The sequence below is a fragment of the Callithrix jacchus genome, chromosome 15, assembly GCF_049354715.1.
Source record: "Callithrix jacchus isolate 240 chromosome 15, calJac240_pri, whole genome shotgun sequence".
In the NCBI taxonomy this organism is placed as follows: Eukaryota; Metazoa; Chordata; class Mammalia; order Primates; family Cebidae; genus Callithrix; species Callithrix jacchus.
In genome coordinates this window covers 75,181,608-75,195,281 of record NC_133516.1, presented here as the reverse complement: position 1 = coordinate 75,195,281, position 13,674 = coordinate 75,181,608, and the positions used below count along the sequence as shown (strand labels likewise).

General features: G+C 43.0%; 1 protein-coding gene across 19 annotated transcripts in view; it reads right to left on the bottom strand.

Annotated features, from left to right (window-relative positions):
- The window catches only part of ARHGEF3 (Rho guanine nucleotide exchange factor 3), a 348,474-nt gene that overhangs the window by 157,410 nt on the left and 177,390 nt on the right, over nucleotides 1–13,674 (bottom strand). For all 19 annotated transcript variants that reach the window (XM_078351854.1, XM_078351855.1, XM_078351856.1 and 16 more), the window contains one exon: nucleotides 6,443–6,505. In XM_078351854.1, the coding sequence (XP_078207980.1) occupies nucleotides 6,443–6,505 (63 nt within the window). The remainder of the gene's footprint in view (nucleotides 1–6,442; nucleotides 6,506–13,674) is intronic.

The window sequence follows — 13,674 nt, the reverse complement described above, 5'->3', positions numbered from 1 at the left end:
TGGTAGGGAATGACTGCAGGAAGAGTACAAAGGAATCCTGAGAAGTCTGGGAGCCTCTTCGAGGAGAGCTAGATATGAAGGGTAAAGGGGTATGAGCCAGGTAAAATGGGGGGAGAAGGAACAGCATGTATTGCACACATGGGAGAATAGCATGCGCAAAGGCCCAGGGACAAGACAGAGCATGATGAGTTTGAGAAACTGAAAGAAAACCAGCATGGTTGGCCTGCATGTGTAAAAGGTGGAAGGGAGTGATTCAGGAGGTGGGCAGGGGCCAGATGGTGCAAGGCTTTGGAAGCACAGTCTAGGGACCTGGAGGCAGGCATGACAAGAAAATGTGTACTTGGACAGATGCCCTGGCTGATGCATAGAGGGCAGACGAGAAAGAGGCAGGGAGGCTAGTCAGGAGGCCACAGAGATGCCGAATAGTGCTAGGCCTCCATGAGGGTCTTGTAGTCATTTTAGTGAGCTCCAGAAGAGCCTTCTCCACTGTTGGCACACCACAGCTCAGCTCTTACTCAACTACTCCCCTTAGAAAGAGAGGGAAGGGGTGAGATTCAAGCATTTGCCACGTGGATTTCTGGGTAGATTTCTCAAAGAGGACAGAAGAGTTGTTATAACAATACATGGGCCTCAAAAGCACTGAGAGCCGTGAGCATATTCTTCCCAAGTATTCCTTGCCAGGAGCCTAAACAGGGCTCATCTTGATGGTTGCAAATCAGCAAAGAAATACAGGAAGAATGTGAACTCCAATCCTATCCCACCCCAAGTCAAGGTCCAGCCATGCTCCCACCAGCATGGAAAAGATGCCCCATCACCAGCTCCATTGCTACCAGCTCTATCCCCACCAGTCGAGAGAGGAGTGTGGGTCTTGTCAGGGGCTCTCCTAGAGTGGCAGGAAGGGAGGAGGGGGGAAGCAAATGTCCCACCTCAAGTCACAGTCTTAGCAAGGGACTGACCATGTAGTGGGGAGAGAGAAGGGCCAGGGAAAGCCAAAAACAATTTCCCACGCCTGCAAGATTCCACACAAGACACTCGACAGCTCTAAACTTCATTTCCACTTCACTGCAGAGTATAAACCTGTTCACAGATTATAAAAATATTCCTACTCTTTTAGCCAGGAATTTCATATCTCAAACTTTATCCTACTGATAAAAAGAGATTACACAGACATGTTCTTGGATACCTATCAGTATTACTTATAATAGTAAAAAGTTGGAACTTACCTAAATAGCCAGTAAAGGATCGGTGGAATAGATTTTAATAAACCTATTTGATAAAGTACTCTATTGTTATTAAAAATAATATTCTTACAGAATATTTCATGATATGGCATGTTCTTAACATAGTAAGTGGAACATACCCAAATAAATTAATTTGTGCTACAATCTCTCTCTCTCTCTCTTTCTTTTTGAGATAGGGTCTCTGTCACCCAGCCTGGAGTGCAGCGGCATGATCACGGCTCACTGCAGCAACCTCCCAGGCTCAAGCAATCCTCCCACTCAGTAGCAGGGGCTGCAGGCATGCATCACCATACCTGGCTAACTTTTAATTTTTCTGTAGAAACAGGGTCTCCCTGTGTTGCCCAGACTGGTCTTGAACTTCTGGGCTCAAGTGATCCTCTCACCTCAGCCTCCCAAAGTACTGGGATTAAGGCATGAGCCACTATGCCTACCCGATCTTAATTTTTAAAGACTTTGTATGCTTATATACATTTTAAAAGCTGGTTAAAAAATATGTGCTATTTAGGGATATATAGGCATAGTGAGTTTATGGACAGGCAAAGCAAAAATAAACATCAAACTCAGCAAAGCAAAAGTTTTGCAAGGGTCCTTGGCATCACCGTTAAAGGCGTATTTCTTCAGTTGCATTGGTAGCTATGTGGGATTTTCTGTTAGCTTTACACCATTTGTATGTCTGAAGTATTTCATAATGAAAAAAATTTAAAGGTTTGTATATAATGACAGGAAGAAAATACATCAACTGTAGCTATGGCTTTGAGGTGGGATTGTCAAACTATTGTTCATATTTTCCATTTTTTCTAGAGAACATATATTCCCTTTTATTTTTACATTTTATCATTGGAGGCTATTTTTATTTCCACCCAGAGCACATTTGTTTTATGAGAAAGAATGCCTGGTGCTGACCTGCACCCTGCAGCGGGAGTTCTGGCACCAAGGGCCTTTCCTGGGATGACATTAGCTACAGCATCTCCCCGTCATTAGAATTTAAAGTAGAAAAGTGCTGTGGGGGAGGCAAGCACCCTGAAACCATCCTACTCATATCCTCTGACGTGAGAGGAGATTTGTAGGCGGCTGCTGGGAGCCTTCTCCACTCAGCAGATTGCTCTCAAAAGTGTACGTTGCTTTTTATTTTCCCTCAGAAATAGTGTGTGTTCTAACCCACCAGGAAGTTGGGGACCCAGCCAGGAGATTGGGTGAGGCGGTGGGAAAAAATAGTGACCTATTATATCATCAACTAGCTTTGACTCTCCAGTCAGAATTCATTTTTCACCAAGTGCTGGGGTGGAGGGCCAGAAAACAATTATTTGGAGACATGTCACCCATCACCGAGCTTTCAGACCCTTCCAGTTTCCTCAGTAAGAGAAACTCTTACCATGGGGTCTTGGCTGGGATCCATGAATCCCCTGAAATCACACATCAATCTTGTAAAATTTCCTGTGCTATCATCAGATGCCTGAAAGAGTAAGTGATGCATCCCCAAAACAATCAAGGATCCCTGTTCTGTAAGAATAAGCTCTTTTCTTAGCTTACCCTCTCCTATTTGGGTCAAGTTCCATAGGAGGTTAGAGAGAGGGGCTCAGTAGGAAAACTCCCTTCCAGGCACCTCTCAGAATCGTTATCTGAGGCCTTAAAATAAAGCAAGATGTCACTGGGAATGTTTGGTGTTATCATCACTCAGATACCCTGAAGGCAGTGGTCCCTGGGCCATGGAAAAGGCTGCACAGGAAGAGGTGAGTGGCCAGCAGGCAAGCAAGCAAAGTTTCATCTGTATTTACAACCACTCTCCATCTCTCTCATTACCTCCTGAGCTCCGCCTCCTGTCAGATCAGCTGGGGAGACTTTAGATTCTCATAGGAGCACACACCCTATTGTGAACTGCACATGCAAGGGATCCAGGTTGCGGCTCCTTATGAGATTCTAATGCCTGATGATCTGTCACTATCTCTTGTCAACTGCAGACAGGACCGTCTAGTTGCAGGAAAGCAAGCTGAGGTCTCCCACTGATTCTACATTACGATGGGTTGTATAATTATTTCATTATGTATTACAATGTAATATTGATATAAATGAACACAATAAATGTAAAGTAATTGAATTCACCTGAAACCATTCCCCCAACCCCACTCAGTCAGTGGAAAACCGTCTTCCATGAAACTGGCCCCTGGTGTCAAAAAGGTTGGGCACTGCTGCTATAGGGCACTTACTTTTTAAACAAAGGGGGATTTAGTCTGTGTTAATATTTCCCACTTTAAGTCACAGATATATTTCTTTAAAAGAGGTATACATTAGGTGAGTTCACTGTTTGTTTTATTTTTTAACCCATCAACAGTATTTATCAAGAATCTACCATGCACCAGCCTTGGGCTGGGACTCAATGAAAACTTGACTATGATCCCCAAGTCCTGTCCCCTCATCTAGCAATTTCTTGTTCAAAGCACACATCTGGTGAATGTCTTACGACTTATCAAATGGAATAAAAATTGAGAGTTACTCATATTACTTTCCCAAAACCTCGTATCCTCTGGTATGAGTCATCCAGTGGGACCCACCTTTTTAAAAATTTTTTTTTAAAGATACTTTCCACTATACATAGAAACAGTTCAAAAACAACTCTTCAGTAACACTGCCAGTTAGCTCAGGGATAGTGACTCTATTGGATATAATCATTTAAATGCACAAAGATAAAGATCCTTTGAGTAGCCCACAGAGGCCATTTACTCATTAGAGCAATTAATTTATTGGACTCAGATATTCATTCCACCATTGTTGCCTTTATGGCAAATCCTCTTCTCCTGAGTGGCTCTATCTACCATTTAATTCCATTCAACTCATCTCTCCTGAGTGCCTACTGGGAGCAAGTTACTTAAATTTAGTCATATTCTCTCCATGGCCACATCTGGATCTGTCACACCCTCTGTCATCACTGTATGACTCTAACGGTCAGTGGAATCTGCAAAACAGCAGTTTTCAGGTTCCTCCAACAGCTTCTAGAATTCTTCCAACTTCTGCAATAATTATAATACTATGTGGCAATAAATGGAGGAAACTCAGCCCTGGTTGCCAAGATTCAGGAAAAATGCCAGGTAAATCAGAAATGAGTCTGTCCAGAGCTGATTCCCTAAGCATAGGGATTGGTCATGTTGGTGGTAATGGGGTAGATTTATCTTCTATACAAGTCTCTTTACTGTGACAAAACATAATAGACAAGATGGTTAAGAAAAAGAGAAACATCATCCACAGCTGCATGAGAAGAAAAGAAGCCAAATTGTTCATTATCTGAGGCTTGTGACCTTGATGGGAAGTCAAGGCCATTGATGCCAATCAAGACAAAAATCAAATCACAATTCATAATTGCAAATAGTCCTTTAATACAAGGTTGGTGGTTCTTCGGTAGAAATCATCTAGAGACATGCTTTCCTGAAAAACAGACATCAATATATACTTGGGGGAAAAATGCAATGTGAGGCATGGTCTTAGAAGTGACCTGGATTGAAGTCTTGCCTGAATCATTACACCTCCAGGGCTTCCACTTTATTATAATTTGCAGAGGGGTCTGGAATACACACATGGTGGCTAGGGGCTCTGTAAATTCTGACAGTCTTTAAATGCTGAAAATCTTTAAATTCTAAAAGTAAACTTCCACAAAATTAAAAAGATTCAAACACAAAAGAATCTTACTGCTAAGAGGAATTCCATAGACTTCAGTTGTCAATAACAAAATATTCAATGAGTAAAGTAAAACCCAGAGGAACATCATCTTTTTGTCCTGTTCACCATGGCAACCTAGTAAACTGGCCCAACGCTATCAGTCTGAGGGTCTAAAGATTGGAACAAGCTAAACCAGATGTTAAACAAGTCTAAAATAGACACTCAAGTACATTAACTAATGCCAGTTCAAGTTCTATCACGGCTGTCTGTATCACAGAAAACTCTGCAGTAATTAAAACTAGTTAAAAGCATTGTTCACACTGGTAATAATGTTATCAATTAAGTACCTAACAATCCATATCCAATGAGTTTCCTTTCCGCAATGATTTTGGAAGGTCTGATCCCAACCCTTTTTTATTTTTTAACAAATGAAGGAACAGAGGTTCAGAGAAGGGAAGTGACTCGTCCAAGGTATGCTATTAATTATATACAGAGCCAGAACCATGACTCAGTTCTTTATTCCTAGCATGGAAACCTTCTCAGCTCTTAAGACTAGCTTTCCCAGTCTCCGTAGAGGAGAGAGAGCAGGGCCTAATGTTAGATGGATCCACAGAGCACAGTGGTTAAAACTCCAGGGTTGTGCAAATGACGAACAGACAGGGGGAGCCCAGGGAGGGCCTGAATTCCTATTCCACCTCCCAGCCCCTGGATAATGAGGGCATCAGAGGCCGAGGTAGCCTTCCCAGTTGCATCAGTGGGGAGACAAGATGGCCACACAAAGAAAGCTATGAAATTAAGTCTCCAAGGACATGCTCTGAAACAAAGCCAAGAAAGCTTTTCCACCTTGATCATCACCAACAGTCAACTACCAAGTCATCTGAGCATCTTCTGCAAACTTCTGATTTTAAAAAGCACAATGAGGCAAACATTTGGTATTTTTATCTGTCCCAGTATGTACCAGACAATGTTTAGCATTCTCACTTTTATTGTTTTATTTGACCCTCTCCCAAATTTTGTCAGGTTAAGTCTTTTCATCCCTGTTTTCCAGATGAGGAAACAGGTAAGGAAAGATGTCACACGATGGTAAGTATAGAATCTTGATTCAAACTAAGATCTACTGATCCAAAACCACTCAACTCCACTATGCTACTGGAGTCGTCTTCTGGCCTTTGGGCCATCCGGCTGCCTGAGCTGGGCCAAGCCACTAACATCCCCCAAAAGGGGGACAAACATCTGTTCCATCTTTTGGAACCAGCCTCTAAAAGAGCACACTGGTATTTATCTAGATTCTACCCAGATGCACTGAGTTCATAACTCATTTTATGAGAGAATAGACACAGGTAATAAACAACTTGGCTTGGAAGTTTAAGTTGGCCATACAGCTTTCTCCAGTGAAATAAAATGATTCTTGGTTTAAAAAAAAACTTCCCTGGGTCACAACTTCCATAGTCAGATCCTGGAAGCACACTTCAAGCACACAGCACATTAGCAAATAACCTTCAGAGAAGCAAGATGCTCCCAGCGCCAGGGGAGGTAGAAAGGACTGTACTTACACTTATGTCGAGACTGCAAAGGCTAACAGCATCTTCATCTTGGGTGCTCTGCTTCCGTTTTCGCTGCAACACAAATGAAAAAACAAAGTTGAAAGGTAAATAGGGATTATGGCTTTGATTAAGGCAAGAAAAAAGCAATCAAATAGCACATGCAGTCCTTATCATTTCCACTGTGTTACCCAAAACCTTTAACCAAGCTATGTAAACTTTTTTTTTTTTTTTTTTTGAGACGGAGTCTTATTCTGTCACCTAGGCTGGCGTACAGTGGCGTGATCTTGGCTCACTGCAACCTCTGTCTCCTGGGTTCAAGTGATTCTCCTGCCTCAGCCTCCTGAGTAGCTGGGATTATAGGCATGCACCACCACGTACAGCTAATTTTTGTATTTTTAGTAGAGACGGGTTTCACCAAGTTGATCAGGCTGGTCTTGAACTCCTGACTTCATGCTCTGCCAACATCAGCCTCCCAAAGTGCTAGGATTACAGCATGCCACTTCCCCTGGCCTGTAAATTAACACTTCTAAGAAAGCCTAAGAAGTTATGAGAAAATATTAGGCTCCAGGGTAATTGGTTTGCGTTATTGTTATTATTCTTATGCATGCTGTTTGTTTCTGAGTTTCCTTTTTTTCTAAATGTCTCCATGTATCAAAGCTCAAAAATTTAGATACAAAGTTTAGATTCTGACTAACTTGGAAGAGGAGATTAGATTGGAAAGAAAATCTAATTCACTTGAAGATATTCCATTTTTAGAGCTGCATTGCACTTAGCTAATTTAAATTTGCTCTAAACCTTATCCAGTGTCCTAATGCAATCACAGAACCATAATGTTGAAAAGAAACCTAGACATCTTCTCCAACTTTCCTACTTTATAGCCACACAATTTTTAAAAAGTTATTACTTGGACTGAAGATAATTATATTTGAAGTAAATCTGTAAATTTATGACCAGGGCAGTCTGCCAGCCAAGTTAGATGTAAAAAGTCTTTTTCTTTCTTTCCTTTCTTCCTTCCTCCTTTCCTTTCCTTTCTTTTTCTTCCTTCCTTCTTGCTTCCATCTTTTCCTTTCTTCCCTCCCTCCCTCCCTCCCTTCCTTCCTTTTTCTTTCTCTTTCCTGCCTTCCTTTCTTCCTTCTCTCTCTTTCTCTCTCTCTCTTTATTTTTTTTCCACAGGGTCTCCCTCTGTTGCTAGGCTGGAGTGCAGTGGTGTGAACACAGCTCACTTCAGCCTTGACCTCTTGGGCTCAAGCAATCCTCTTGCCTCAGCCTGCTAAGGACCTGGGACCACAGGAGCACACCTCCACACCAGGCTAATTTTATTTTTTGTAGAGATAGGGTCTTGCCATGTTTCCCAGGCTGGTCTCAAACTCCTGGTCTCAAATGATCCTCCTGCCTTGGCCTCCCAAAGTGCTGGGATTACAGGAGCGACCTAATGACCTGGCCCCTTTTCTTCTCATAAGAAGAAAATAAATTTAATCTACAAGCCACAATAAAGCTCATAAAAGATGCATTCACCTTTCTTCTGTACCCCCAACTCAACCAACCAGTCAAGTGTTTCTTCAGTCCCTAACCTGTGACTTCCTAAGTCTTCTGATGTTACTTAGAAGAAAGGTACCAGAAGACCAGAATCACTGGCATGGGGTTACAAGAGAGTGTGAAGACTTCTGTAGTCTTCAATCCCAAATGGAGTCTGCGTCCTCCTCCTCTAATGGAACCCTGAGCTTGAACAAAGGCAGAGGTTGGAAAGCAAAAAGAATTGCGATGTTCTATATTACTATAATTCTTCTATTATTTTTTCACTCAATTTAACAAAGGTTTGTTGAACATCTACTATGTGCCAGGTCCTGTGTTTGCTCCCACGAATGCAAAGGTTAGAAATTCCTATGGTAAAGAACCTCACACTCATGTAGGAGAGACAGGGCTATTATGAAGAACTATAATACAATAAGAGCCAAACACTCTAGAGAAAGTAACTTTGCTTCTCTGAGTCACCTTTTCTCAACTCTAAGGTGTAAGCAGAGGTGGTAGTGATGGCATTACCTTCTATTTTCAAAGGAGGAGGAGTAAATATAGTAATGCATTTTAGAGCTTAGTAGAGTCCCTGGTACAGAGTAGGTGCTTAAAACATGGTTTAGAGGGCTCTGGAAGGACAGTGAGGAACATTTTTCCACAGGAGGAGGCATTTGAATAGACCTAAAGGAGGAATAAGAGTTTGTCATACAAAGATGGGGAAGAGATTGGGACTTCTTTTTGCTAAGGAGCTACCTAGATATTTTAAATCCAAAAGGTCCACATGGCCCTATCAGAGCATTGGTGCTCCTGATCTATGCACTTTTCCACTGAAGCAGTGGTACAGCATGTAGCAGAATCACCTGAGGAATGATTCAGAGATGCAATGCCAGGAGCCATCCCCAGGAATGCTTACTCAGCCACTTGGTAGGCTGCCCATGAATCTGCATTAACAAGCTCACTCAGTGACTTTTAGGAAGTCCAATACTCCACTCAGGGTCCTTAGCGGGGAGCCTTGATAAGATGGTAATCACAACCCCAGGCACAGTTTGCCATGTTTTGTATAGGGCCCTAATCCTTACTAATTCACCATCCAGAAACAATTAAAAACAGCACTTCAGTTCCAGTGAAACCAATTCACCAGCTTATATTTATATGGTGACTTTTTGAGCCAGATATGGTATGGGATAATTTCCATTCTACAGGTTAATAAACTGAGGTCAGGAGAGAGAAGCAATTTGCTCACAGTTACATAGTTACAGCATAACACTCTGAATCCAGGATTCTAATTCCTAGGGCAAAGCCTTTTACATATACTGTTCAAAGCACTGGTGCAAATAGGTTATGTCTTACTTGCCATCCAGAATGTCTGGTAGTGTCTGCTTGAGCAACGTACTGAAAAGGACTGCACAGCATAGCAAGTCAGAGAATGCAGTGATCACAATTAGCAGCATGTGCTGGGCAACGAATTGGGCATGGTAGCAAGGGTGTCCTGCTGCCTAGAGTAACCCCATGCCCTTCCTGAGTTCTGCTTCTCCTGCCTTGGGAGGCTATAATATTATACCTGGGATCTTGGGAGGTATCAGGAGGAGGTTGACACTCTGGGATGTTATCTGTAGAGTAGAAATAATGCCTTCCAGGATAGGCTGTTGTGAGGATCACCGATGTTGGGTGACAGGACCTGGCACGTAGTAGGTGCACAGTAAGTGGCAGCTCCTGTTATGAACTGCCCAGATTGTGGTTACACCCATACATGCTGCAACCTGGTATTACCAGATTATTGAGTTTTATGGTGCTACAGTTCTATTCCTAGAGTTTATGATTTTGTCAGCCTGACATGTTAATAGTAGCCTAGATGCACACTGATGCAGGGTCAGGGGAATAAGAGAAGCTCTTTTTCTCACAGCTCTGCAACCCTCTCCAGACCAATTCAGTACACTACCCAGTGTTGGAGCCCAGCCTCATGAGCTCCCCTAACCCAGTTCCTGCTAGATACTGCCACCAGCCCCAAGTGTCAAATCTGGAAGACAAATGGCCTCCAATTGTCTTTTTAATTCAGCCGTAGACAGTTGATCTGGGTTAGAATGATCTCCTTAAGGAAGCCACACATTTTATAAAATAAAAACTGTATGGATTTAAAAAAATGAATTTTCTTTTTCAATTTTCTTATATAGGGAGGTGACTGGCCACTGCTAGCAACAAAAAAGTAGCCTGAAGTTGAAACTCTGGGCTCAGAACAAAAATTTCACAAACCATAGCTTAGTCGTTTGTTCATTTGCTCTGCGTTTACTGAGCACTTTTTACATGCAAAGCCCAATTCTGGGTCCCGGGATATAGCAGTGAATGAGCCAGGCATGTTCCCTGCCCACTGGTTTGGAATAAAAATAAAACAAAGTAATTACAGATTGTCCCTGTTATGAATGAGTCATATAAGGTGCTAAGAGAGAGGCCAGCAGGGCAGATCCATCTTAGAAAGATAATTTTATGGGTCTGTTTTCTGGGTTTTGGTTGACCTTTTCATGAGACATAAGTCCATGAAAGCAGGACTTGGTCAATCATCATCACAGTCCCAGAGCCTGGGACAATCCCTAGGACAAAGCCAGCTTCCCTTCAAATAGTCTGGATTTTCTTGATGCTCTTGGTCCTCCTCCCTTTGCTTATCCTCTTTACCAATTGCCCAACTCCAGGGGGCCACAGGAGGAGAGTAGAAAGGACCAATGGGCACCCAGGTGAAGAAGGGCATGCAGGTGGAAAAGCCACACACAGGCAGCATTTGATGTTCTACCCAGGAACTAGGATTTCTAGAACATTGGGATGCTGAGCTCATGCCAGTGATCTACAGAGCACCTTATGGAAGAAATCACCAGTTGGAAATAAGCCATGGAAACGTAAACAAATGAGCATCTCAGAAAGCAGAGAGTGCAACAGGACACTGCATTCACTTTGAACTTCACCGGAGCTATTAATGATGACAATAATTCAGGCTGATAGTAACGGAAACTTTAGCCTATTGAACACTCACTACATGTCAGGCACAGAACTAAATCCTTATAAGCATGACCTCATTCAATCCTCATAACTACCCCATGAGGTAGGTAGATATGAAGGCTCAAAAAGGGTCAGGAATTTGTCCAGGGTTTCAGGATTAGCAAGTGGCAGAGCCTGGATTCAAATCCAGTTCTGTCCTACTTCAAACTATGTGCTTCCCCACCATGCTGTCCCGTCCCAGAGTCTGGGATGGCACATCAGACCTGCACAGAAGGTCTAAGAAGGTGTTGAGCATGAGGAATATGGCAAGAAAATAATTTGCATTCTACTAGAGAGACTGGTCTTCAAGACCACAGCACACACTGTCTAGACCAAATCAATTTTGTGGTCCGTTCTAGTTTTAAGAGCTATCAGGTAGCAGGCATTGGTGGCAAGCATTGGTGGCAGATAGGTTATGTCTCACTTGCCATCCAGAATGTCTGCTAGTGTCTACTTAGAGCACTGTATTGAGAAGGATTGTACAGCATAGCAAGCCAGAGAATGCTATGATCACAATTAGCAACATGTGCTGGGGAATGAATTGGGGCATAGCAGCAAGGGTGTCCTGCTGTCTAGAATAACCCCATTCCCTTCCTGAGTTCTGCTTCTCCTGCCTTGGGTGGCTACAGTATTATACCTGGGATCTTGGGCAGTATCAGGAGGAGGTTGACACTCTGAGATGTTATCTGTAGAGTAGAAATTAATGCCTTTCAGGTTAGGATGTTATGAGGATTATATATATTGAGTGACAAGACCTGGCACATAGTAAGTGCACAGTAAGTGAGTGCTCCTGTTAGGAACTGCCCACAGGAAGTAAAAAATGCCATTTTACTTCCTCTGCATCAGAAACCACTGATCAGTTACCTGGGGGTGCTCCCAGGCAGGAAGGGCACTGTGTGTGAACTGCGCATTTGCACACTTGGTCTGACAGGTTCCCAGCCAATTTGAGGAGCCCTGTTATTCTTGTCAAATTTACTGAAGCAAATGCACAGTCCACTTCCCTTTCAACCATGAAAACAAAGCACTTTGGGTGAGCCCAATAATTGTGCTGTGGTCTCTGCTCTCTGATTTCAGCACAAATCTTTAACCCCTCAGTGCCCTGTGCTGAGCAGTAGGTCAGTGAGTAATTTCTAAATGGGTGCCTTAAAAAATGACTAAAGGAGGCCAGTGTTTCTGAGGCATCTTTCCCTTTCATTAAGCATCTGATGGCAATAGGGCAGCCTAAATTAAATTTAAAAACCTCAAAATTGAAGGTCATTGAAGGCTGAAATTCTTCAACCTCAAATCTTGGAGATAAAACCTGCCCATTCGGCTGGGCACGGTGGCTCACACCTGTAATCCCAGCACTTTGGGAGGCCAAGGTGGGTGGATCACAAGGTCAAGAGATCGAGACCATCTTGACCAACATGGTGAAACCCCTCCTCTACTAAAAATACAAAAATTAGCTGGGCGTGGTGGCACGTGCCTGTAATCCCAGCTACTCGGGAGGCTAAGGCAAGAGAATGGCTTGAACCTGGGAAGTGGAGGTTGTAGTGAGCTGAGATTGTGCCACTGCACTCCAGCCTGGCAGCAGAGTAAGACTCCATCTCAAAAAAAAAAAAAAAAAAAAACAACCCGCCCATTCAAGCTAAGATTCTTGCTTTTCAAATAAGAGGGTTTTTTTTTTTTTTCTTGCCAGTGGGGACATTTATTTTCCTTACAACGCATAGACATGTTAAAAGAAATTACAGTTGTTTAGACATTGGTCCAAGTGGGATATTGGCCATTTCCACTCCTATGAAAAGGAATGTCAGATCTTTTCAAGGGGGAGGCACATCCCTGACCAGTGAATCTATCTATGCACTGCCCTGGGTGACAGAATGGAGACTCAGTCTCTGTGCTTTAAGAGGAAGTAATCCAAGATTGATAACACCTCAGATGGACAGGAAGCAGCCAGCTGAAACAAACCTTACATAAATTTAATGGGTACCTCACCCCTTTTTCTCAATGTCATGTGCCTATATAGGAGCGGGGAGAAAGGCAGTTACAGAGGAGAATTTGTGGGAACGATAGACCCACATGTAGTCTCTTAAATCCTTAGCCTTGCAGGTTATATATTTGATATAGACACTTTCTAGAAGCGCTCAGGTGCTGAAAAAACCCTGTTGTGCTTCTTAAAAAAGCAACCAAGAGCTCCCTTAGCTAATTTCCAACAGAGCAAAGTCTGATGCATATTCCAGTGTGAGGCCTCATGGAGATATGGGTATTCCTGGAAGGACCAGGTGAACATTGCCGGAGACTCCTTATTGTCTCTGCTTGAGAGCTCCTACTAGCTTGACCTTCACCTGAACCTTTTGACCCACTTTCACAAATTATTGTTTCTGCGACACTCTGTGGCTATCTCTTTTTAGGATTGGCTAGCTTCTGATAGCACAAGGCAGACATCTGAACCTCATCGGTAAATAACCCATGAACAAACTGCTTTTTCAGTTGTCCTGGGAAAGACTCTCTGTGAAGAGCACTGATTCTGTCCTGACCCGATAGACTTTCAGAAGAGCTGGCTGTGGTCCAAGCCTGAAGAGCATATCCCCACCTGACTTAGCTTCCATCCTCTCCAGACCTCCTTTGAGGTTTTGAGAGAATCACCAGGTGCCTTCCAATGCAAAAGTGAAGGGAAGCAGATGCTGGAATTGGGCACCTGCTATGAACCCAGGACTGTGCTCTCA